The following is a 27,331-nucleotide window of genomic DNA, read 5'->3' on the forward strand; positions in this document are numbered from 1 at the left end:
GCATAGAAAAGATGACATTAAAATATATCAGCTGGCGCCACCTATTGGCGAATGCAGGTGGTACACAACACAACTGAGGACAAGAGCCCATTGACAAAACGCATTCACAATATAGGGTTTTATTATTTGTATTAAAACAAAAAAGGTAAGCACTATAACAAGTGTCACAAACAAAAGGCTTTGTGATCGTTACATTTTATATTTGCAAAAAAAAACAACCCAGACATTACAAAACAAGATAACACAAGTGGACAAGAAACTTTCTTTTAAATAATACAACTGTACATTTTTAAAAAGATGACAAAAAAAATAAGAGTAAGACACCAAATGACCCACCCACTCCCCCTCCTCCAAAATCCTTCAGCAAAATGACAAAAAATAACAATATATATATTCATTAGCATTAGTAATAAAAAATATCCAGGCCAAGTAATGGGAGAGAACTGCAGACAGCGGCGGCGGCAGCGCAGGAAGCTAACGATGCTAACGAGAGGCGAGGACGCTAATAGGTCACAGTAAGGGATCCACGATTAAAAGGGTAGAGGTGTGCGTCAGGTTATAAGGCAGCTGAAGGCAGACCCTCCAGCGATTGGGAGCAGATATGGAAAGACGCACGAGAACTTGAAGTAAAGACAAGAGAAACCGAGGAGAACTCACACGAGAGAGAGAGAGAGAGAGAGAGAGAGAGAGAGAGAGAGAGAGAGAGAGAGAGAGAGAGAGAGAGAGAGAGAGAGAGAGAGAGAGAGAGAGAGAGAGAGAGAGAGAGAGAGAGAGAGAGAGAGAGAGAGAGAGAGAGAGAGAGAGAGAGAGAGAGAGAGACCTTATCCCACAACCTTGTAATCGATGGAAAGAAACTGGTTCAGGTTCACAGAGGCCAGAGTTACACAACGCCATTGTAAATCGATGAAATTCCATGCAGCATTGTACCATGAACTGTGACACACTCAATTGTCATGCATTTTTAACATGAGCTATAACTATTCTTAACATTGCATCTGCAGAGGGAGGGAACAATTTGTACTTTGTACTCACAACCCCGCATACGATGTTCCCGGCCAATTTGCAGGCTTCGCTACCCTACCACACTATAACACACACACACACTCAATGACTTAGAACAATAGAGGTTGGCAGCCACCCCCTTTGTTTGATGACCGCATGGCCTTGGATTGCAAAACACTTGGGTGTAATTGCATATGAAAGTAGAACCTGCTCGGCAGGTTTGTTTGCTGCATAACCGGATTCAGGGGACGAATGCTCCAGGTTTGAGTTGAGCCTCCGTCCATTCCCTTGCAAGATGGCTTTTAATCAGACAGTAACATAACAGAGTTACATATGGTATGGGACCACGAAAGGCCAGTAAAGACGCGGCCACATGAAATCCCAACAGGCTTAACATCAACACATTGCTACAGGACCGACTAATATAGGCCCTGATTCTTCAATTCTTACATCTCTTCGATGCCTGATTTCTTTCTCTCCACACACACACACACACACACACACACACACACACACACACACACACACACACACACACACACACACACACACACACACACACACACACACACACACACACACACACACACACAAAATTCAGTCGCATTGATTTGTTTTGACTTCTTCCGCAAGACAAAAAAAAACAAGTGTGCATTTAATGTTAGCTTAGACTGCGCTTTGAGCAAATCTGATTTGTTGATGATTTAAAACCATTGAGTGGGGATGGAGGCTGATCGAAGAGACCAAAAGCAGGTCCAGCAGCTTATAAAACACTTCTGCGCTGGAGGAACATTATTAGCCAAAGCACAAGCGGCACACAGTCTGCACATACGTGGAATTCGTTTACGTAATCAATACAAATACAAAGAAGTCGATAGAAAAAGAAACACACGAACACGAAAGTAACATTACTTCCATGACACGACTGACATGTCATAGTACATCCCAGTGCCGTTTTTTTTCTCTTTTAGATTCAGCCAATTCATAACCAAAGGACGGGGGACTGTCATACTGAAGCTGCAAGCCGACAAGCAAACATATCCTCAGTATTTCATGCAAAATTGTTAAAAGTATTGTATACTTATTCAAATATTTGTAAACAAATTGCCCTTTTTGCAGGATGAAAATACATTCGAAATCGGGCTTCAATTATTGAGGCTATGTACATAGATCTATGGTGTATATATTTATCTATATATATATATATATATTATATTTTTCTTCAGACGAGGTCCAAAATTTAAAATAGTGCTCTGCGCACAATGATATCGTTCCCTCGTCCTTGTGCGGTGGAGTTTCGACCGTACGTCCAGGCCGGTTCAGCCGTCCCAGCGGACCGCCTCTCCGTGAACCAACGGAGGTCAGCAGGCCTGAGCCCCTACCGCTGCCCGTCACTGTGGCCTGCTACGTCTCTCTCCCCCTCTCTCTATCTATCTCTCTCTATCTATCTCTCCCTCTCCTTCTGTTGGTACAAACACAGGATTCCGCCATTATCTTAAGGCCCCTCCACGCCGGGGTTGCTATGGTGTGGTTGTCATGGCGCTGCTGTGGTTGTCATGGCTTCTAGGTGGTTGTGAGTACAAGGAGGAGAGAGAAAGGGAGAGAGAGGCAGAGGGGGCGGGGGGTGAGGCATGCAGACGAGCAATGAAAACATGCATGGCTCACGGGGGGGGGGGCTTGGCGCTGCCGGCATGCTGTCAACAGAGCGAGTGTTTGTTTAGTTCTACGTGAGGGGCCCGTTGGGACCGGCCGCTGGACCCCCGCTGGACCCCCCCCCCGGCGCTGCTGCGGTCGGACCTGACCTTTGAACCCGGGCCGCGCTGTTTGCGTGTACGCGGTTGCGCAGGTTAAGCAACGCGACACGTCGTTTACACATGCTGTTTACGGTTACACTACACAGTCGCACACAGAGCGGGCGAGCGGGGAAAGGTTTTGCATCGAGAATATGTAAACTGCATACGTATCTTGCGACCCTCCAGAAAAAAATGACTGCGTGCAAGCATGCACGCTTAAAATGCAGTGTGCGCATGCACATCACACGCTTTTCACATTTGTTGAGTCTTTAGTGGCTGTGTGTGTGTGTGTGTGTGTGTGTGTGTGTGTGTGTGTGTGTGTGTGTGTGTGTGTGTGTGTGTGTGTGTGTGTGTGTGTGTGAGTGTGTGATCCAGTGGTGCGAATGATGAGATTGTCTGCATGCATATATTTAGATTTGTACATTCCATGTAGCGCACGTCCGTGTGCACGTGTTACACAAAACCTTCCGTGAGCCTCTGATATGTGTGCGAGTTGAAGAAGGGGAGTGAGAGTGAAAGTGAGAAATAAAGAAAGTGAAACAAAGAAAGAGAGGGTCTGTATGGGTAAGAGCCTTTCGTGGCACGGTGTCGCTCAGAGTCTGTCGCTGCGGAAGGTGTCCTCCACGGAGGGGTCGGGCAGCACCATGTCGGGGTTACTGAGCATGGTCAGACCGTCGAGGCTCAGGGGCTCGATGCGCAGTTCGTCCTCCAGGGGGAAACCCGACTCCGAGTCGAAGCACTCGGGCATGGCCGACAGGGCGCTGCTGATGTCCTTGGACAGGCTGGCGTTGGACTCGTCTGCAGACAGAGACAGGAATCCGTCAGTACTGCCTGCGCAAAAATAAGGACCCCACTCGCCAACGTTACACCCTCAGTCACGGCAAAGGGACGGCATTTATACCACGGCGCTTTTTCTAAGCAGTGGCCACTCACAGCGCTTTGCAATACTCCCCAACATTCACCCATTCATGCACACATTCACACACCGACGGCGGTGTCGACCGCGCAAGGCGACAGCCAGCTCGTCGGGAGCAGTCAGGGTGAGGTGCCTTGCTCAGGGACACTTCGGCACTCGGCTAGGAGGAGCCGGGGATCGAACTAGCAACCTTCCGGTTACCAGCCAACCCGCTCTACCTCCTGAGCCACATGCCGCTCACATGTTTTCATTTCGTATTTTTTAAAAATACGATTTTTTTTTCCAATTGTAATCAATGGCAGTTTTCTGCAAAAGTGGCGGATTGTGAAAAGCACGCCCACACACTTCCTGTCCCACGCACCAGTGAGGATGATGTTGGGCACACCCCCGCCGCAGTTGGAGTAGAGCATGTTGGACCTCATGTTGAGGGGGTCGTGCAGGTTGCCACGGCTACCAGACAGGCCCGAGTGGGCCCCCTGGGGGCAGAAGAGACCCGAGGGGGCAGGCGAGGGGTCGAAGCAGGAGCCCCCCGCCGCCGAGTTCAGCACGCTCTCCAGGAGACTGTACTGCTCGAACTGGGAGGGGGAGACACAGAGACAGAGACACAGAGAGAGAGAGAGAGAGAGAGAGAGACAGAGACAGAGACAGAGACAGAGACAGAGACAGAGAGACACAGACACAGAGAGAGAGAGAGAGAGAGAGAGAGAGAGAGAGAGAGAGAGAGAGAGAGAGAGAGAGAGAGAGAGACAGAGAGACAGAGAGAGTGAGAGAGTGACACACACAGAATCATATTATATTTATTTATTAGGGGTGGGATTCAGTGTAATAATAATATTACGATAATCAATATAATGTCAGACAATCCTATAACGATATATCACGATTTAGGTCTAACTATAAATACAAAATGACCGGGAAAATGTAAAGTGCTGGATTTCTGTCTTTATTCGTGGTCCAAACTGAGTTTTCAGTTTGACAGAACTTATGAAAATATAAAAAAGAACAACAAATTACTTTATAAAAGGCACATCAAAATGCACATTATAGTGCTTTAGTGCAAAACCATGCTTATATATTTTAAAAGCTTAACAAACTTTTCTTGATGTGTTAACCGTGACACATTTTATGATTCAAAACTTGGATATTTGGCGTACCGTGAACAGATCTGGTTGCATGCCATCAGCAGCCTTTATCAGTCAGCTAATGAACATTTGGGGGAACTGATTAATTAGTTTGTGGTGCAGGCGGTGTTTCAGAGGGGGGCTGTGTTTGATCTAAAGACCGGGCCGGTTCCGGCCGGCGGAGTCCATTGATGGTCGGCAGGGCGGCTCGGTAATGCTTTCATCCACCGTCACTCCTTCATTAGGGAGCCTTCCTCTGGGAACCGACCAGGTGAAACCCTATCTGGGAGGGGAACCACCACTCTCTCTGCAACCCCAACCAGCCCACCATGTTGGTGCAAATGACCTCGGTCTCGTCTTGTACACCTAACCTTTACACTTGTAGACTAATATGTAGGGCTGGGTAAAAATATTGATTCATCAATGCACTGCAATTTATTTGTTCTCGATTCAATTTCGATTTTTTTTTTTTTTTTTATATATTTTTTTTTAATCGTTTTCTATAGTTCACATACTCAGTCATTATAATCTAGAAGCGCATATGCCTAAATTTACATGCCCTTTTACATTTGTTCATGTTATGATTATAACTTTTCTGCTGCAAGTTTAGCTCAGGAATGATACAAATCAATGGCGTATTCCCTTTTTGCTAGTTAAAGCACAATGAAATGGTTAATTCATTTTGAAATGGTTCATTCTAAATAAAATGTAGGTATTTTTGTCATCTGCACGCATTATTGAATCAATATCGAAGCAACTGGAGCAATATCAAATCGAATCGAATCAAGACCTAAAGAACCGAATTGAATTGAATTGTGAGGTACCTGGCGATACCCAGCCCTACTAATAAGGTGGACTCGACTATTGTTATTCTTAGGCTTTATTATTTCTTCCTTTCGTTCTCTCTTTCTTTATTATTCTGTACACATTCGGGTTCATTAACCACACATGAGATAAGACTCTTAACAAAGCCTAGAAGGGGTCATCTGTGTAACGGCTGATGCAATCCGCTACAGCCGACTGAAACACGCGTCAGCCTGTTGGGCTCGAGCCACGGATATCCCTGGTGAGAGGGTGTGAGCGAGAGGGAGAGAGGGTGTGAGCGAGTGGGAGAGAGGGAGATTCGGATTCGGTACCTGGTAGGACAGAGCTTTGTCTTGGCGGCTAGAGAACTGCTGCTCCAGAAAGGGATCGCTGAAGAACGATGCCAGGTTTTGCTGTCAAACACAGACACACACTAATCAATGGGAAGGACGAGGCACAGCCGTCACCGGGTCATGGTGCCATGGTGAGGACACGGACACGGCGGGAGGCAGCCGGGCCCAGACACGCTCAATAGGCTCAATACTAACCGGGCTGCCCGTGAATTCCAGGGGAATGTTGTTGACGGGGGAGGACGGCTGCTGCTGCTGCTGCTGCTGCTGCTGTTGGAGCTGCTGCTGTTGTTGTTGTTGTTGTTGTTGTTGTTGTTGTTGTTGTTGTTGTTGTTGTTGTTGTTGTTGGTGCTGTTGTTGTTGGTGCTGCTGCTGCTGTTGTTGCTGCTGTTGTTGTTGTTGATGGTGTTGTTGCTGTTGGTGGTGTTGATGATGTTGAAGTTGTTGTTGGTGGTGTTGTTGCTGCTGCTGCTGTTGTTGTTGTTGTTGTTGGTGCTGTTGTTGTTGCTGCTGCTGGTGGTGGTGGTGGTGGTGCAGCTGTTGTTGATGGTGCTGCTGCTGGTGCTGCTGGTGTCGGGGCGGCCCCTGGCCCAGTGCATGCTGGGACTGCTGATAGAGCGGGTACGGCGGCGGCGGCTCCATGGGCATGCCGCTGGTGTCCAAGGCAACCCCCTGAGCAGGACAGGGTGCGGAGGGGAGTGGGGGGGGCAGTTAGGAGGAGGACAAAACAAACCGTCTGCCTGAGAGGCTCTCACGTGCCATCAGGGTCAGCAGCCGTTTGGACCGCCTGGCCAAGGTTAGTGACGTCCACATGGACACAATGTCCTCTGCAAAGACTACGTAACTGAAGGTTTATGGACACATACCTCTGGTTTAAAATCTCAATAGGCTAAGGGGCTATTAAAGAGCACGAAAGAAGTGCCCTGATTAACAGCAACAAAGTAGAGTCATCTGGAGGAAGTGGCGTGTACGTTATCAAAAACGCGCCATGACAACTTCCTCCCAACTTGGCTTTGTTAAAAAGGAGGACAGACGGCACTACGAGTCCACTTTAAAAGATCAGGAGGCGGTCACCATGGCAACAGCGATCTCCTAAAGAACACGGGAGCCCGTTGTGGCTGCGAGGCGCTAATGGAAACAGTTCATTACAGGATAATTATCCCGGGCGGGAGGCACAATAAAAACCAAATAAAACAGTCTGTGCGCTGAACCCGACAGCTGTGAGGCTCTGGCTGTGTTTGGAGGAAGGCTGAGACCCGGCGTCCGCACACACACACAAATACAAGTGATAGAATATACGTGTAAGGGCGCTGGAGACGTCGACGACGAAGAATACGGGACGACCGAATTAGCATTTGGTTGTTTTGGACGTTGAGGTGTTGTCAGTGTATTCCGTTAGCACTTTGAACGCCGCCGTCCGATGTGTGGGCCATTAACCCCCCCCCCCCCCCCGAGCCAGCTGGACGTTAACAGTTTTAGAAAGGTTTGAATAATCAAAACAATTCTGCAGCTATTTCAGTTCAAACGAGTGCAAAATGCACCACCGAGCTCTGCCCAACGTGTTGGTTATTTTGTAAACATGACTGGCAGCGATGTTGTTCGTTTCATGGTGGTGGCTCACCGGGTAAACAGCACTAGTTCTGGTGCGAAAGTCATTCAAAACTGTTTGCAAACGATCATTGGATCAAATCTAAATTCTGCAGCAGTTGTCTCTGTGTGCTCCGTTTATTTTAATTCATTTTCCTTCACCGAATATTCAGATAGCCGTCGGGAAAGCAGACTAATATCTGAAGGTTGAGATTATGTTAGTTAGTTTGTTTATTAGTTGTCCCCTTAGGGAAATTATTTTTCAGTTTCCTTCCGTCATTTCTCATCTTCATTTCTCGTCAAAGGCACAAAAAGAACAAACATAAAATACATTTATACAAGTGACATTGATGTCAACAGACATCAATTGGGGTTGGGGCCAGCGGGAACATACGATGTTGCATACATTATCTGTGGGGTTTTGCTTTGTTGGGTTAATGGGATGGCTGAGGGGTTAAGGCTTCTGCTGAAAAAGTCTTTTTTGCATCTTATACTTCTATACCTCCTACCAGAGGGTAGAAGTGAGAAGTGGCGGGGGAGTGGGTGAGCATACAGTATGTACTAGGGCTGCTCGATTATGGACAGAATCATAATCACGATTATTTTGGTCAATTTTGACATCACGATGATTCAAACGATTGTTTTTTGAGTTTGAAAACGTGATGTATTTATTCAGCACGTCTCTCCCAAAAACACGTTGTAGCTGAGAACTTAGAAACATTGCCTTAAAAATGACACAATATGGTCAAATAGAAAAATGTTCAAATCTATAATGATGTACAGATATGTATCCAGCCCTAATATGTACCGGGGGGGCCCGAGCCCCGCCCGACGACGGGGACAAACGAGGCCCGTGGACGCTCACCTGGGTGATGGGCGACAGCGAGGGCGACATGGTGGGCGACAGCTGCTTGGCCAGGCCCCGGCGCTGCTCGGCGCCCGGCGACAGCGTCAGGGGGCTGATGGGGGCGGGGCGGCGGCGCGGCGAGCTGTTGAGCCCGGCCGGCGGCGGGGGGCTGGGCAGCGCGGCCATCCGCAGCGACGAGTGGATGGAGGGGTTGCTCAGGGACATGTGCATCTGGGAGGTGCTGAGGGAGGCCTGGATGGACGGGTTGCTCAGAGACGAGGACAGACCTGCGCCGGAGAGGGATGGGGGGGGGGGGGGGGGGGCACAAGAGAGTTTGAGGGGGGGAGAGGAGAGTCAGGGCCCGGGGGGGGGGGGGGAGCCCGTTGCTCGGGGCGACGGGGGAGAATGGGGGTCGCACAGAGACAGCCTGTTCAAACAGAACGTCAGTGGGCATGTGGGATTTAATGGGAGGGGACACTGCTCCGGAAGATCCAGCAGATACGCTGGTCCGAGCCCCAAACAGAGAAGGCATTGGAGGCACTGATTCAGTCGGAGGCTTGATTTTTCCAGAACTCGCTCCAGCCTTCCCCGACCCCCTTTACACCGGCCCACCACCCACCCCAGCCCACCCCACCCAGGGGGAAACAAGAAATGATTGTGTGTGAGTCCGTGTGTGTTTGACAGAGGGAGAGCGGAGGGAAGAGGAGGACACAGAAACAGAAGGAAAGAAAGAGGGCTGATTGTAGCGATCGAGAACGAGTGTCAGAGTTCCCCGCGCTCGCGGCCGCTCTGGTCCTCCGCCAAACTGAACTGTGGCTCAACTTATAAGCTTGCCAACCGCTCCGACACAGGCACAACATGCGCACGCACACACACACTCACACACACACACTCGCACACAGGAAAGACAGATGGAGCAGAGGAGGATGCGATGGCACAGTTCAAAGTGAGGAGGAAGGAGACGGAGAGATCTTTCAGTCAGCATGGCCTTGCACACGACCACAAGGGGACCCCCCGAATCCACCAGGCCCCCCCAGGGCGCATGTTTCTTTATTTACGTCATTTGAATATGAAATAAGCTTTAAACATCTCTATACTGTTATACGCCCTGTATAACTATAAGCCGAAGCACCAATGACCTTTCACAAATCGGTTTATCTCACCACTTGAGCACACACATACATCTTCACACACACACACACACACACACACACACACACACACACACACACACACACACACACACACACACACACACACCCGGCAGGAGACAGCAGGGCCTAGACACGGTCAACACTACTACCCGGGCGTTCATCCAGGGAAGGCGCGGCCACAGCGAGGCTCCACCCACCCTGCGTGTTGCCGATACCCAGGTGCATCATGGCGGCGGGCAGGTTGCCCGTGCTGCTGCCCCCGCTGAGGTTGGGGTAGCCGCCGTTGTCCTCGGGGTCCAGCGGCGTGGACAGCGGCGAGGGGAAGTGCAGGTTGGTGAGGTCGGGCAGCGAGCCGCCCTGGCTGAGCGAGCCCTGGTAGTGGGACAGCCCCGGGTTCTGCTCCGGAGAGGGGAATATACTGGGGGGAGGACGGACGGAGAGACAGGAAGACGGACGGAGAGAGAGAGGGGGCAAGAGAGAGAGAGGGGACAAGAGAGAGCAAGAGAGAGAGAGGGAACAAGAGAGAGCAGGAGTTAAAATACATTTTAAGAAAGAAAGAAAGGAAATGATAAAGAAAAAAAAAAAAAAAAAAAAAAATCATGAAAGAAAGGAAAGAGAGAGGAAAGAATCAAAGAAAGAAAGAAAGAAAGAAAGAAAGAAAGAAAGAAAGAAAGAAAGAAAGAAAGAAAGAAAGAAAGAAAGAAAGAAAGAAAGAAAGAAAGACGAGAGAAGAGCAAGAGGGAACAAGAGAGATCAACAGTGAAATAATGAAAAAAAATACAGAATTATAGAACGAGGCAGTGAGTCAAACGTGTGGAGAGGTGCCTGGGCACCTTGACAGAACAGCTGCCATCTACTGTGAACATTCCCCTGGTCTACTGCCGCACAGGAAGTGAATCAGTCTACCACACATTGGGATTTTCAGGACATGCATTCCAAAGAAAAAGGAAAATAACCGCAAATATAAACAGAAGCTGTCGTGACTTGCAACGTTGCAGCACTCTGGCGACTGCGTTTTCCAAGAACTGCCCACTGACACTTGAGAGAAAGCATTTGTCCACCGCGGTTGTTATGCCTAATGAATTGAGACGGTGGAGACATCCGGAGTGTCTCAAGCTTTATCTGTTACAAACCCTGCAAGACCTTTCCCCCACTCTCTCCCTCTGCCCCCCTTCCAGCCGGACACAATCCCTCCTCCTCCGAGTAGTATGTCTGTTCTCCTGTTTCCCCTGCCGTCGGTACGCCGGTGACCCGAGTGAGAGACGGGGCCAGCTGTAGAGCAGTGACTCACCGCCCCGCCCCCCCCCCCCAAACCGGCTCCTGCCCACACAGAGATCAACACAACAATATGCGGTGCAAACGTCGGCCACCTCGTAACAAAAACACCTCGCGGGGCTCCTTCTGTTGGGACGAGCACACGGAGGAGGCCGCGTCGCGACCGGGCCAGCCCACCGCCGTGTTCTCCCGTGAACGCAATCCCTTCTAATTTCTATTTTTATAAGCCTCCCCTCTGTTTGTTCTCATTGACGCCGCGCTACATGCCGCCGAGGGGGGAGATCAGCGTAAGCCTCTTAGCGGAGATATGCTCCTCTTTTTGGGTAAGCGGCGGGCGAAACGGGTCACGTCCTTAGTGGGGACGGAACGCCGGGAATGCGGAGGGGAGCTGGATGGGCTCTCGGAGAGGAAACGGAGTGTCACGTGGCTATGTAGAACGCGGGACCGTTTGTAGGTCGGCATAGTTGGCATTGTCATGCGCCGCAAGTGTCCCAAGGGCGGCATGGAGAGATCACCTGCACCCTATTTTGAGTGGATTGAGGGCTCCACTAAAAAAAGGCACAGCCCCATTAAGACCCCCATGTATAAACACACTCCATAATACTCCCGATGCTCCGACAATGACCTTAAGGCTTGGCCCCTAAACAGCTTACATGTAATGCACAGAACTACAGCTGCGGATTCACACAAAGACTTACTTGATTCCAGGCACTTCACAGGATTTAGGTCGAGAAGCCAGGGACTGGACCTAGAAAAAACACACAGTTTCAGCACGGAGGGAATGGTTAATTTGCTGGGTATTACTAAGTATTTACATGCCCTTTGTGTGAAAACAAGTAAATTCCTATGATTCATTGCCTTGATAAAAAGATGAATGTCTTTTGAAAGAGTAAATATTTACAAGGTTTGTGTTAACAAACCAAAGCGAAACCCATGTCCAAATTTAGCCTTCTCCTGCAACTGTAATAAGCTAGCCGTGACAATAACCTAGAACCCCGTTCCCAGTTTGTTACCTAGAGTGTCTCATTAGGCTCACTCTCATTGCCAGCCTGAGGCAGAGGGTAAACAAGGGAATTGTATTCAGGGCCATTCGTTTTCATCAGTCACCTCGCTGTACTGTGCAACACTCGCAGTTAACCCCTTTTAAAGAGGAGGAGAGAGCCACCAAAGAGCCCAGCGTTTCTAACGCCGTTGGAGGGCGGAACCCTGGACCTGGGTGAGACTGCCCGGTGGACTTTTGCGAGTCGCTCACCAGCATCAGCAAAAGACTGAAAACTCACGTGTTCAGATTTCACCTAGACTGCATAGCCTACCCACCCCTCTTTCGCACTTATTGTAAGTTGTACATCCTGGCTCTTAATGTACGCACTTTTAATAAGTTGTACGTCCTGGCACTTAAAATAGTCCTTAGCATTGTGTAGCATCTCATCCTAGCTATCTTTGTTGTATACAGGGAAGGGGTTAACTTAACAGTTTTTGAACATCCTTACTGGATCTTCAGCGATATATTGTATCTCCCTCTTCTGACAAATGCACGTCTGCTAAATGTCCTAAATGTGAATGTAGATGGCCTCACCTTGGCCTCCCACAGCTGCTTTGGCAGGGGCTTGCTGACGCCTAGCAGACCCTCCTCATTAGACAGGGAGGGAAAGGAGAACACTGCAGACAGGAAACACACACAAACACACACACACACACACACACATGCGCCGTTAACCCTACTGAACCGGCAGAGGAGGTCATCGTGAGGGTATCAGACAGTGAGAGAGGATGTATAGATGAGGCTAGGGCGGTATCACGGTGTCACGGTAGACCAGGGACAGAGAGACGGAGACACAGAGGGAGAGAGACAGAGAGAGAGAAAGACAGAGAGACAGAGAGAGAGGCAGAGAGAGAGAGAGAGAGAGAGAGAGAGAGAGAGACAGAGACGTGTATAGAGTATACAGAGCGGGAGAGCTGTGGTTATCGCACAGATCCTGGGGGAGCTCGCGACTCACCATCGCCAGTGCCGTCGACCTCCACCTCATTCCCACCGGCTGCAGTCCAGGACCACATCATCCAGGGGACAGAAGGGAGACAGAGGAGGGAGACAGAAGAGCAGTGGATTAGCGGAAGACAACCGGAAATCAACAATCTGTCTCGGTTGAAGACATAACAAAACATTGTCCGGCAGGGAAATAAGACTGAGAACATGTGGTCGTGAACGCGTATACTGCTTGGTAAAATACAACAGCTGTGCTTCCTTCTGGCGTCACGATAACACTCAGCTCACCGAGTAGGGAGACAAGAAAGAGATATAGAGGGATTGAGCGGAGAAGGGAGGGAGGTCTGGGGGGGAAAAGTACAAAGAGAAGGCCGTTGTTTCTCGTGCCACAAAGAACGCCTTTCTCCTCGTGCGCTCAAGGAGGCCTGACACCAGATGCAGACTTTCACTCCCAACCTCTCCTCTCCTTACGCTGAGTCTAGCCTGGCAGCGGGTGCTCTGGTCCAATCGACTGCTGTCAGCTCAATATACTCGCTCCCCCCCCCTCGCTCTCGTGGCCTCTCTGTCTCTGTGAGGGTCATTCAAGTCCTCGTCCGTTCGCGGGGTTTCACCAGTGTAGATAACTAATTCAGTTGAACAGAACAACAGCTATGTGTGTGTCTTTTGATCTCTGGTACACTCAGTGACTGTTTCACTATATCTATCTATTTTTATCTATAAGCCACTTTTCCATTAACAATGTGATAGTGTTTTTTTGCCCAAATTGCCCGTGCAATTCTGAGAGAGAGAGATGAGACAGAATGAGAGAGTTGCCGGTGGAACCATGAAGCAATAGTCTGAAGCATCAGAAGGGCACTCCAGTCTGATCCGGTCTGGTTGTAGCAGGGAGTGGGCTGAGGGACGGACCTGGTACAACTCGGAGGTTAAAATGGCCCCCACCGCGTTCTAGGAATCGACCGCCTACTAGGCGTAGCGAGGTGTGTACAACACAAAACACCTGCGGGCGCCGCGGTATACCAACAGAACGGGCTGGTGAAAAAAAACACACACACCCCGCAACGCACACATAAATAAAGCCTTGAAGGAGGAGGAGGAGCAGCTGAGCGGCCGGGCTATTGCACGGTTTATACGGGGACGTGTCGGTGACTCAGCGCTGTCAGTCCTGGCCGGGTGTTGAAATAATCAGCTGGGGGCTTAGCCACACACACACAGCCATCTGAGTATCCTGACACGTGCTAATATGGGATCCGGCAGTCCTGCTGTGGTTAAGAGGGGAGGGGGGGGGGGGAACGACACAGAGACCGGGCCGGAGAAACTGAAGGGGGGGGGGGGGGGAGAGTCACGCCTTGATTCCTGCTTCGTTAAGGAGACGGAGAAAATGATTTGCCCAATTAGACAAAGCTTTCAGGAGGGGAAGTGGCCCGTCTTGTTTTAGCAATTTCTAACTGCTGGGCCAAGTTTGTGTTCGCTGTAACCAATCACGCGTATACTATCCCCTGCTTCCGGCAACACGATTGGTCGAAACAAACACGAACCTAACGAAAGAGCTGCCCCCTTTCTCCTGAATTCTTGCTTGTCTGCCATCAAACTTCAGGTTGGGGAGTCTGATTGGTGAGATCAGATAAGTGTTGAGGAGCCCCCACAGGGCTCCCACTTCCTGCTCCTCCTCTTCCTCCCCCAGTGAGCTGTCATGGCCACTTGGTCGGTGCCTTTGGTCTGCCACCCGATTCTGACTGATGTGATTGTGTGCATTCTCTTGGTGTTCAATGTGTGGAAGCAAAGACTTCATTTATATGGTGTGCGGTTTGGTCATGTTATTTGTATAACACACAAATAACATAACAGAGGGCAATCACAACGGGTATGAAAATGCACATTTTTAAAAGTATCAGAAAGGTAATTTGATTTACAGCGCATGACGAAAGCAACAGAATTGCCCCTGCAGCGTATACTCAACCCACCCTCCAGTGCTAAACAATACCTTTTATGAGCAGACCACACCCACCCAGCCCGTGCAGCTCTCCATGGGTGGCCCACGACCAGCCATAGTCTGACTAAAGGGGCCTGCTGGAACCTTGCACTGTTCCACTGACCCCATCCCAACACAGCTGCCCTTACAAGATTTACAGGGCTGAGGAGGTGGCCTCCACAGATCATGGAAGACCTGACGGTTCCTCACACCCACACACACCCCCCCCCCCCCCCCGTAGGGCGAAGGTGAGCACGGGGAAATTGGCGCGAGGGCCCTCCTCAGGCACCAGGGCCACGGCGGCCCGCTCTGTTTGTACTTCAAACTCACACTTGGCCTGGGTCTCGAGCCAATATCCTGTTCAAACGTGTTGGCTAAACAAAGAGAGTTGTAATCCAGTAGGCTGAGGAGAGAGCCCGAGCATCGCTGCATGCCTCGTCAGCTACACCATCTGATAAAATAGGTGCCAAACAACGTCCACCCCCACCCATCCGCAATCCAAAAAACAGGAGCAGAAATACAAAAGGGGGAGGGGGCAGGAGACGGGGGGAAAAGGACATCACATACGCCGATCATACGAAGGTAAAAAGACCCAACCGAATGCAGGACTTTAACGAAGGAACTCATGGCTGTAGAGAGAGCAATAGAGCCCCAACTAGATCACTGACGCTGGCGGTTTAAATCGCCATCAATCACTCGGTTGATCTGGGAGGATTACGGGAGGACAGCCAATGTGTGTGTGGACAGCTACTGTACAACGGCGGTGGACTCTGTTAATGAGTGACGGAGGAAGAGAAACACAAACAGCTCATAAAGTATTGTGTTGGCTAGGCGGCGGCGGGGCGGCGGTGTAGGCCGTGGTGGGGCGTCGGAGCGCGCCAGCGGTTATTCAGCGCCACCGAATTGGTTTCCTGTTGACTTCCGACACCTCTCCTCTGAGCCACCGGGCCACGCGTACGTGAATGTGGATCAGGCCCGGCGACAGGGGGAACGCTCCGCTGTAGCCGGTGGGTTGGAGGGTTCTGGAGGGCCTATCCCTCCCATGGCGCTCATTATATTGTTCAGGTAGACACCCATCTATGTTTTAACTACTGAAGGACTTCAATGGGCTCTGGTATTGAAGCAGAGTTTTTTCGCGGCACCTTTACTTTGGTGAAAATAATCCACATCCCGCAAGAAAAAAATAATTGGGGCAAGCACCATTTTTGTTATGGTATTGCAAAGGAAAAAATTGGTTTTAAGCATTTTCAATATGTTAATGCTGGGAACATCCCTTCATTTTACTCATTAATGCACGCCAATCACAAGTTGCATTATTTAAACCCACTAGTTAACGCCAATAAGATCACCTTATTTGTAATAATGATTTTTTAATGAATGTGAAAACATTGTTGAAGCACACCTCCAGAATGTGGTGGTTTTTGCAGCTGCGAACGATTCAGCACCCAGTGTGCATACTGAGTGTGCAAAACAACCCGTGCTTTGCTGGGTTTTGCATTGTATGCCTGAGGAAGTAGTGGAGCACCCACTCAAGCCTCAGCAGCCCTAAATATGCAGTGATTAAAACAATTTGAAGGGGAGGTTTGTTGGTGGCAAATTAAGATTTGGCACACCATGTTTCTACAGAGAAGACAAATGCCTCCACTCAAACTCTGGCCAGATGAAGCCTTATTAACATATACCAGAGAGCCCCTCGAGTGCTTGATTTACTCAAGCAAGTGAATCAAATTGGGCCGCACAGGCTCCCTGGTTGTTCCTCCATCTCCTTCCCCCTCCTGGAGAGCCCTTGAGCATTCCCCGCCTTAACAAAGAGGCCGCAGCCCTGGGGACCATTCAATGTGCTCGACTCGGTGCATTTGCGTTGCGTTGTGTTGTTGTGTGTTGGTGGATTCTCTGCGTTTGTGTTTCGAGGTGAACGGGAGACCTCCAGCGAGGTCGGAGTAGGACTCACCGTTGGGGCGCTGGGGCGGCCCTCGTCCCATCTGCTGGCCCATGCCGAAGGGATCCTGGGCGTTGGGGTTCATGACGCTCGTGTGGAGGGCCGAGTCCGAGTTGGTTCTGAGGAGGAGGAGGAGGAGGAGGAGGAGGAACAACAAGATTATGCAACGTGTTTTCGGACGGAGGCCAAAAGGATGGCTCTAGGTCCAGAAGGTCAATGGCGTCAGCATTGTGTTTTCTACCCACACACAGAACTTGTTCCACCTGCAGGCGGCACGAGGCCTGGTGAACACATTTTGAAGTGCCTTGACAAAGTACTCGCCAGACACTTGGAAATCTAGCAATTTAATGCACAAGTATTATACGTTTTTTCACACTTATATTTTGTGGCCTTTTGCTGCAATCAAGTACAAAACAGAGTCAGCTGTCTCACTAAATAATGAGACCCGCAGATCTCTATAATGTTCTTCCAGGGCATATTTTAATGATTTCAGCTTTTTTGTTCATTATCAATCAACTGTTTGACAGGCTAATTGCTGTTATAATGCAGGTACTATGATAAAAAAAGGTATTATACTGAAGATTTCACACAATTAAGGGCAGTGTGAAATATGTGCCGAACTCCGGTATATAATTATTTAAAGCCTACTTGTCATGATAATTACAAACAGCTTCTAACCAAGGTTATGCATGAGTCAGTTTACTTTATGTTAGACATGGAAAAGACAGTAATTTGTACTGATATCCCATTCTATAATGACCTGTTAATCAGACGCCTAGAGTTATTGTTGGAATTAAAATCCAAACACATTGGTACACCTATTTATTTGAACAAGATTGCGGTTCCCTTCTGATTGAAAGTGTGCCAGTTTTGTGCTGTCGAGTGTCTGGTATCATTTGGCCCTATCAGGGTTACATAACTCCAATCTTGGAGCATTTTACTTCTGCCTTTGGACATAGCCCTGTTTCCTAAAGTGCAGCCAAGTCATTCCATGCTTTCTAGGAAACCACAGATGCAGGAAGACATAAGGCTAATTTCTTATCATTAGGAATAACTTGGATTATCTTTATAATGGGCAAGATGAAGCATGTTTGGTTTGAGATACCAATATTGTTCTGTGATAAATCAATGCTAAATTAATAACATTTTGTTTTACAGGGTCACAACTTTAAATTAGATCCCCAATCTGAGATAATCAGTGACAATATCATTGATCTTAATATAGAAATAACTATTTTGGGAATGAAAGATACAAATATTAATAATTAAAAAATTAAATATGTAAATAAACCATTAGTAAAAAGATTAAACAAGTCTGTTTTACAGTTAAGATAATTCCATTATCTGGTATTTGAATTGCATAACAAGTTTTGGGACAGAAATTAAATAAGGCTTGGATGAGAACGTCCAACATATTACGTTCAAATAAATGATGTGCACATATTTTCTTTATGTTTGGCACCAGCCAAAGCCATCGTTTCATTAAAATATGCCATGCTATATTTTGGTTTGTAAGTGAGATGCTTCTCAATCACCAACCAACAATTAACCCCAACAATAAGATGACACATGGTTTCAATAGTGCTCTTGAGGATCTGGGCCTACTGAACACACTCGGGCCTTCTCTAGTACCATCCATTAGGGCTCAAGGGCTTCATGTATGCTTAAATGCAGCCCAGGCCCTCTCCAAACGTCCATGTGATGCACTTACTGTTCCCTTACAACAGCACTGAGACCTGGGCGGAGCCAGAAGGGGAACCAGCTATTATTTTCTTCTGCTATTTGCTACCAGCGGGTGTTTGGCTAACATGTTTATTTGAAATAACGTTTACTGAGTTGGCCTCCAAAAGACGCCAACCCAGAATACAAATAGAAGAGTTGAATATTTCTAGTTACTGCGATTATTGGTCGGATCGATTGCAACGGAACCCGTGATTTCGTTGTACCTTGTTCAAGAATCTCATGCAGAAGCATACATTCTGAAAGACGGGCACTTGAAAAGACTGAAGTAGGCTTAGGTAGGCGGAAAGATGACGCGGATGGGAATGAGGAGCCTTGAGGTTAGATGTGAAGGAGCAGCAGGTCTTGCATCCTAGAGCCGGGTTATTCAGAAAGAATTATTGATTAGTATGGAGGGAGAAAGAGGAACGACTCCGGTGAAACAGCGGATCACCCAAGGTCTTCCGTTCTCTCCACCAAGATAGAGAAGGAGGGATTATCAAGATGTTAAGAACAGGAGGGGGATTTACAAGAGGATATATTAACCAGTAAATTATTGAAAAAAAAAAGAGTGAGATTGCAAAAGGAGAGAGGAAGGGACGTTCTTGGGCGGTGGGAACGGGAGATAAGCGCGACAAGCGACAGATAAAGTGAGGAACACCGATGGAGGAGTTGATGAAAGGCCATAGGTCACCTGTTGAGTTGGGATATTAATCTAAACCCAGGACGCTTCTCCTCAGTCCATGTCTGCTGATCCCTTCAAAAACACAGGAGGAGAGAGACACACAGACACAGATGGAGAAAAGAACGACATTTAGTGAATGAGAGGTGGAAGCCGAAGGAAAGGACTCACTTCCATCCCAGAGTTCACAAAGAGGACAAAAGAGCATGGCGGGTGTGTGTGTGTGTGTGTGTGTGTGTGTGTGTGTGTGTGTGTGTGTGTGTGTGTGTGTGTGTGTGTGTGTGTGTGTGTGTGTGTGTGTGTGTGTGTGTGTGTGATGCAGCCCTTGACATTTTTTAAGAGGAACAAAAAGGCAACCACCAAAGGAAATCCAAAATAAAAATAAAAATACACGAAAATAAAGCAAGAAGTGCGAGGACCAGGAAATGTGCTGCAGGGGACCCTTTGGGAACATGTATCCCTGGAGTTCATTACAAGCTGTTCTCCCACTGGGAAGGGGTGGCAGTGTGAGCCGGGGTGGGGGTAGGATAATGGTGCAACACAGCCGCGTTCACTAGGGGTCTGCGTGCAGTGGGGAGAGACTGCGTAAACAAGTGGTGTGCCGAGGCACTGAAAAGAGACCCAATAACGACGGCGTTCAAAATCGCGGCCGAGTCGGATTCTCTGATGCGTGTTGTACGGAAAACGAAAAGAAAAGTGAAAAATTAGGAATAAGGTCATGATGGATGCGGAGCTCAGTCTGAAGGAAGACGATGCGTGTGGAGGACGTGGGCCCATCTCCTGGGCTAAACCACATGTTTGTGCAGAACTCCTCGTTCTCAAATATACGATTATTATTATTGTCACTGACACAAAAGCCTTCCCTCAACCTTAAATGGGAAAAAAATGTCAGCTAACCGTTTAAACTCTTTGTCATTTGGCGGTCAACATCAAAAAAGGAAGTCGACCGAAAAAAGTTTTGGCGACAAACGTTGACCCCCTACCATGACATAAAGGTGGTGTCATCGGTGAGCCCAGACGCGGGGGGAGAAGTGACGGGCATCCATGAAGAAGTTGTATACACGCGGATCCCATTAGTGCAGGGGTCTGAACCGCTGTGCTGTCTGAAGCGACCGTCTTGTTTATTTAAGTGTGGAAATGAGTCCGCTGGGTATGTGCAAGATGAAAACAACACTGAATCCTCCCCCCCCCATGGCGGCTCCAGGGAAGGGCTCTTCCCCCCCCCAGGAGAACGCTGGTTCCCCGCGGTCCTCTCCAGGGAGCGTCTGATTTGGGTACTGGGTCCCCGGGGTAGGTGAGTAGAAAGCTGGATAAAGAGGGAGAGGAGGAACGTGGGACTTGGAGCAAGACTACGACCCAGGCCGGGTGTCCTGGCACAGCTTGGGTCCTCTGGGACAGGCCGGGGGTTCAAGCTGAGGTCTAGGCCCTGAGGAGTGAGTAATCAGGCCTGGGCAGTAGTACACTCTGGACTTTCCCCATGTTTTAACTGCTCCAGACTAGTGATTACTGATCCAGAACACACTGCAGACTGAGATGGGAAATTACAGACCGCCGTAATGTGTTGAAAGGTATTTTTTTTCAATCTCACCGTTTTCTGATGTTGATATACAAATCAAATTTAGTGTAGGATGACACCGTTCATTTCAGGTTTGTGATTCGATTAGGATCACATAACACCTAATCTGGCGCAATTTGCATCCAGATCCACAAAACGCCACAGCAAATAATAAATGATACTGTACTGTTCAGTATTGTGTTAGCTGCTAACAAGACCATTCATAGTCCGGGCTGGCGTACGAATGCAAAGGTAAAGTCACGGCTTCCACGTAGCATCAAAGCCACAGCATCAAGAGGGGGAAGATAAATAAAATAAAATAAAAAGACCACCCTAGAGCTGGACAGACCATAAAGCACACGGGCCAGACTGCTGAGCCAAAGGGAGGTTAGAGGCTGTGTGAACAGCCCAGTTCCCCCTACATTTCTGTCATGCCTGACAGTCCCAGAGCACTGAGCGGTCAGTCTTCTGAGCGTTCGGATCGGCCTCAACACTGAGAAGCTGGAGCCACGGGGGGAGGGGGGATCAATCGATCACAAACATTCACCGTCGACGGGTCAAAAAGGAACCACCCGCCACAGCGGAACAGGGTGATGTTTGCCTCTGAAGAAACCCCGCCATCACGCATTCACGGCTGCCCACTCACAGTGCTTGAGAATAAGCCGGTTGCACGGAACTAAATGCAGCGGCGAGTTCCCGCTGAGCAACGTGGATTGCAGCGGATACGCTGAGAGGGTTAAAAAGGATTTGTGGCTGCTCTCCAGGGTTGAACTGGTCGTAATCCACGGAAGATGTGGTCGGGGATATAAACACTTCCTGCTCAGCTCTCCTGAGAGAGAAAGCTGCAGGGAATCTGCCACTGCAGGGACACCAGGCCTGGAGATTTGTTCGAGGAAAGAACATTCACTTTTCAGCAATCTCCATGCAGGAGCGCGCGCACACACACACACACACACACACACACACACACACACACACAATGTATTGACAGTATTTTCAGTGTCTTTCAGTACTTATTTGGCTTTCAATTGAGACACATAAGACAAAGACTGTGTGAAACTTGCACTTTTTCCCCTTCTCAATCTTCTCTTGAGGCGTGGGAAGATGGGTTTTCATTCTCGAGACACTCATCATTTTACAAATAGGCTTGAACACATGCATGCAGTCAGGAGGATACAAAGTGCATATTTGAAGAAATAACAGCCTTTTGCTGATAGCCGAGCCACATGGGCTTTAATTTCCTAGGCCTATGTTTATTAATAAATTTATGGCAAAACATTGCACTGTGTTTAATGGATTCTGTTTACATTGCCCTTTGCCGATGCCTGTAGCCAAGGATCAAGCTCAGAAGAACTGCATTTTACTATTAATGTCTCCCTTTCAGACATCCATACGCACACCCACGGCCCAGGAATCAACCAAGCCGGGAAGCAGCCAGTGTGTTTTGGAGTAGCTACTGGTAGGTATGATGCTAAGGAAACGAGCTAACCTCCTTAGCCAGCGGTAACGAATCAAACAACCAACTGACAACCAACTGTTAGAGCCTGGGCCAAGGAGGGGTAGTGGGACATGCCAGTGAGAGACAGACGTTAGCCAAAGGCCCACCGCTGAGGAGGAGGAGGGGGGGCAAATCCCTTCTACACACTGGGAAGACAGGCTGCTTCCCGAGGACAGACTTGGCCTGCGAGGGCATGACATAACGGATGGCAGCCACGCCGGGATCGAGATGATTAGGGAGAGGGAGACGGATAGATTACAAACAGATATCTGCAAGTGGAACACATTCATTTGTGAATTCTGGATTGCACTTTTTTTTTTTTTTCTTAAAACTGCATACAAAACTGTAAATGGTACAGTGAAAACAAGTTAACCTTGTGCAAAACGAGGACACATTAAGCATGAATGGTTTGGATTACATGAATGTGTCAATATTTGGCACAGCCGACCGTGTTATGAATAGGTAATTACAACGGTTCAAATATTCATATTTGATTCATCTGCAGGGAGGGAAGAACGGATTAAACAACGTTATTACCTCATTAATGCATAAAACTGATTTACTTTGTATTTTAACCCACATTGAGCGTTTTCTTTTCAAACCCGAAAAAACATTTTTTAAAAGTGTCCCCTTTGTCTCGTGCAATCCCAACGAATCAGGTTACAAAACCGGTTACAGACTCGCACGTTTGAACGACTTCCGAAATGGGGATATTGGAAGATACGGTTAGCTCCGTTTTTCACACGCAGCCATGCAGAAACACGCACACACTGAGCGCCCCGATGTCTGTTGGCTGCGTCAGGTGTGGCGGTCAACCTGTTCCATCAGGACAACAATGATCCAAGGGCGTGTACCGCACCCTCCTCCCCTCTGCGGTCATGTTCCTGCGCAGCCAACACGGGAAGGCTGGCAGGCCTCCCGCGTACGGTGTGCTTTACATATGTCAGGAGGATACGAGACACGGCCACGGCGTGGTGGAGGAAGGCCGGGCGGCCGTCCAGCACACGGTTCGAGAGGTAGCAGCGAGAGGGGAAGAGAGCGGCGAGGGGAGTGGCCTGCCAGCTCTTTTATTGCAGAGCTATAATTCACTCCCCTGTAAACACCAAGCAAAAGAAGGAAAGCCCATCCAGTAATTACAACGACTGCTTGGGGTAGGTGCAGCCAGGCAGCTGCAGCGGAAAAAGGAGATGTGGGCCAACACTATGTATTCAGCGGCGAGTGTATCACCACTGGCAGTCATCAAGACACATTTCTGTGATTTTTGACGCTGCAAAGAAAAACGAAAAAAAATGAAAAAGTAGGAAGGAATAGGGACAACATGACAACGTCACTATGGCTCCGGGGCCTGACCTTTAGACCAAAGGGCTGCCGTCAAACACCTTTTGTTAAACGCCGTAAACAGGGACCACAGAGCAGCTTCATCAGGGGACGACAACAGACACATCTCAAACCAAAGGGGATGCATTGGCTTTGGCACTGTAGACATCAAGTCAGACGAACAGGGGTTCTGCCTCGGGTTAGGTGACAAGAGGACAGGTGATGGAGGAATAGCTGCTTATTAACCATGTTTGGTGGGTACAGAGGAGAGAAACCTGAAAACAGTAAACAAGCAGCAGACAGTGAGGGGACAGCTGCGATGGCAGGGTGATCTGGGGGGCTGGCTGCAGGCTTCGCTCACCTTCTCCAGTTGTTGTCCGGGGGCGGGGACAGGTACGCCGTCGCGTACGGAGAGCTCTCAATGTGGACTTTGGTTAAGGAAACACACTAATACACTGTACACTAATTACATAGCGTTTCTCTTATGACACAAGCGCAGTCGTTCCATCATTAACGTCATCAGGGGGCAATACAAGGAACCAGCAGTAGGACAGACACGGAGAGCAAGGAAGAGACCAAGGCAGATGTAATGATGAGCGAAACCAAAATCTGTGCGGTCGGAAATCAACCACACCAGAGAACGGAGGCCTTACAAACAGGCCCGTCGTTAAAAGTCCACAGGCTACAGTTTGAATGTGTCGCGAGCGAGAGAATTTTTTATTATGAATGCGTGTCAGTGGATGTTCTCATTTATAACGGCGATTGGGAGGCAAGTGTGAATAATAGTGTGAATAATGTAGCAGCTTTGTTGAAAGAGCCACTGGAACAATGAGAGCATTATGCTTCCTGCATGGAATGCCTCCAGAGAGTTCCTGACATTGTCTCCGCAAGGGTAGGACCACAGCCCAGGGAGGAACTCTGTGGCTCCCTCCCGTCTTAAGTCTTCGTGTTTCGGGAGCCAAGCTCTTGTTTGTCTGTGGATAAATTAGAAATATTGTGCTAGTGCATGGTACTGCCTCCTTGATGACACATCTGATAGGGCTAAGCAATCACAACGCTGTCCCTCAAACCACTCCGTAGCATCCCTGTTCCCCGAGAGAGAAATGTAGACTAACACAAAGTCTTATGTTTACGCCAGGGCGAATGAAACAATCTTGTCAAACAGGTTATATCACTGCGTGATGCATTCTTGCACAACTATGATTATAGATCAAACCACGTTAGACACCACAGTAGAATAAATTATGAAACATTCTTGAAAGAGAAATCTTTCAAGTTTGTCTCTTTTCAGTGAGAGGCTCAATTGACCAAGATGGAGTATATTTGGTTATAAATAGAGGAGGATAATGAATAAATAATTGTTTTAATTAAGAAAATAAACTTTCTACTGAAAATGAGAACTCCATTTACAATGTTAACCCTGGCTCCCTGTAAACATATATATATATATATATATATAAATACATACAATACATGACATTCACATATATATATACACATAGCTTCAGGCCAAAAGGAGAAGCATCAGGCTTTCTTCAAGGCTTGCTTCAAGCTTCTGGTTCATGATTTCCCCTTCATTCAGACCGTATATTCAGTCCATTCACCGCACCATATCCTGCTCCAGTCCGGATATCCTTCCTAGTCATACATTTTCAAATGCGTCACAGTCCCCCGCCACTCTTACAAGGCCATGTCTGGACACCAGACCGGAAGGGCCTGATGCCTTCGTTGTCTGTATGATACTAGCTAGCTAGCTAGTTTATCCTAGCTAGCTTTGTTGTATGCAGGGAATGGGTTAACCTGGCGATTGTTAGTGCTTGGCACTTGTTTCTATCAACATCCTAACTGTACCGACAGCAATATTGTTTCATCTCATTCTCTTTCTTATGACAAATGTATTTATTGTAAGTCGCTTTGGATAAAGCAACTGCTTGATGCCCTAAATGTAAAAAAACGTTAATGTACTTTCCACCAGAATACTGTTTCGATGCATGTATGAAAACCTATAGCACTGAAACGAATAACTCAGATCCATCACAGTCCAAAAATACACAAACACCAAAGCGTAACACTTAGCGTCAGTGTGGTGACAGATCGCTAGGGAACCTGGTTTCAGATGAAACCAGTCCTAATGACCACGAGATGGTGGACGGCTGGCGGCTGACGGTCGGCCACCAGGATAGAACGTTCCGGACTAATGGCAGAATGACAAAGGCTAGGTGTGACAGAACTGGAGCCAACGTTGCGTCACTCGGCCTCTCGGACGGCCTGCGCCGCAGAATGAGTATTCCATGATGGCAAGAGGCGGGCACTGATACATACGTCCTTCCCGAGAACAGAAATAGACTCGGTGTGTCTTGATGACGCCACGCAACATAGATTGAACGTGAGCTTCAAAGCAATGCATAGGCACCCCAACAAGAGACTATCCAGGAACTATCCAGTCCCACGGGAGTTATGAAGAAGATTTAGTATTCACGATCATTGTTAAAGGCTGAAACATTTTTTAGACAATCTGGCCACAACTATGCTATGAAACGTCATTCTTGGAACGACAATAGCTGATGGGTTATTTGAGGTCAGTGTTGCTCATGTGGCCAAGCTTTGGGGGGTTGAATTCAAAATATTCAAACCACTAAGGAAGTCTTGTTTTTTTATTGGACTATCAGGAAGAAACTCAGCCAGAACTCCTTTATTTAAATTGATATGTAGATTACATTTGAATAAATCAGAGCTGTGGTATACTGATACCTCAAACACGTATCTCAGCTCATGTTAAGGTAAGATTATTGTATATTAATTTCAACAAGCATTTTGAAAGAGATGGCACTTTTGGTACAAGCTGAAATACTCTTAATGTCTTAAACATTACAATTCGACTTCACTAAATAATAGCAGCCTCATTTTGCTGCCAGTGTACAGCAAAATGTCAAGCACAAGACATTTGCTCAGAAAGCGACAGAGGAACGAAGGAAGTTTCTAGAACACCAGCTGTCTAGTTTGGCCAGATTAAAATTGTAAAACAACCAAGAAAACAAGCTTCCACTGTGAGGGACATATGCTGCCTACAGAACAGAAAAAAAACCTCCAGAGCATGACCCTAGCTCCACTGGGCAAACAGTCTGGGGCCCGGCCTCCCTCGTCTCACTGTGAGACTACATGCTGCACTGACCAATTTGTGTTTTTCAAAAAAAAAAAAAAAAAAAAAAAAAAGACTGTCACCAGAGAAGTGAACTGTGTTTTCCCGAGACAGAAAGCCGGTTAAAATTTGAGCGCACACGAGCAAATAGAGAGACTAATAGTATGTTCACACTCCTCAGCTGAGAATTCAAGGATTGTCGGTTTTGCATTTTGGTCACATGGCTTTGTGTCTAGCACTCTTACTACCAAACAAGAAGCAAAGTCTGACTGTAATTTGAGCAAGGCGCTCCTGCACTCAGCCTTACATCAGGCAACCTCCGTGCTCTTTCGACCATAAACAAAACAAGAGAAAGCCATGAGATGTGCCAACAATCTGTGGCGAGTTAACAAAATAGAAAAGAAAGTTAGCAAAAATGGATGTTCTTGAGAACATTTGCAGTGCTCGCCTTTGCGCACATACAGTGCTATATGATTTTTTTATAGGCTTCCAACAAAAGCCGACTTGCATAGGAAAATGCCAAGTGCCAAAAAATTAAGCCTACACCCAAATCACTCACACACACACACACACACACACACACACACACACACACACACACACACACACACACACACACACACACACACACACACACACACACACACACACACACACACACACACACACACACACACACA

At 48.0% G+C, this 27,331-nt stretch overlaps 2 protein-coding genes across 2 annotated transcripts in view; both read right to left on the reverse strand.

Moving 5' to 3' along the window:
* Nucleotides 1-894, reverse strand: part of adamtsl5 (ADAMTS like 5) — a 14,884-nt gene extending 13,990 nt beyond the window's left edge. The window contains exon 1 of the mRNA XM_056608013.1: nt 870-894. Coding sequence (XP_056463988.1) covers nt 870-894 — 25 coding nt within the window. The remainder of the gene's footprint in view (nt 1-869) is intronic.
* Nucleotides 744-27,331, reverse strand: part of crtc3 (CREB regulated transcription coactivator 3) — a 33,321-nt gene continuing 6,733 nt past the window's right edge. Inside the window, exons 4-15 of the mRNA XM_056608434.1 lie at nt 23,874-23,933; nt 19,155-19,217; nt 16,754-16,860; nt 12,847-12,885; nt 12,426-12,508; nt 11,548-11,597; nt 9,772-9,992; nt 8,439-8,707; nt 6,185-6,658; nt 5,969-6,049; nt 4,073-4,286; nt 744-3,593 (exon numbers count right to left, since the gene is read on the reverse strand). Coding sequence (XP_056464409.1) covers nt 3,388-3,593; nt 4,073-4,286; nt 5,969-6,049; nt 6,185-6,658; nt 8,439-8,707; nt 9,772-9,992; nt 11,548-11,597; nt 12,426-12,508; nt 12,847-12,885; nt 16,754-16,860; nt 19,155-19,217; nt 23,874-23,933 — 1,867 coding nt within the window. The 3' untranslated portion in view covers nt 744-3,387. The remainder of the gene's footprint in view (nt 3,594-4,072; nt 4,287-5,968; nt 6,050-6,184; nt 6,659-8,438; nt 8,708-9,771; nt 9,993-11,547; nt 11,598-12,425; nt 12,509-12,846; nt 12,886-16,753; nt 16,861-19,154; nt 19,218-23,873; nt 23,934-27,331) is intronic.

The sequence above is a fragment of the Gadus chalcogrammus genome, chromosome 14, assembly GCF_026213295.1.
Source record: "Gadus chalcogrammus isolate NIFS_2021 chromosome 14, NIFS_Gcha_1.0, whole genome shotgun sequence".
Classification (NCBI taxonomy): Eukaryota; Metazoa; Chordata; class Actinopteri; order Gadiformes; family Gadidae; genus Gadus; species Gadus chalcogrammus.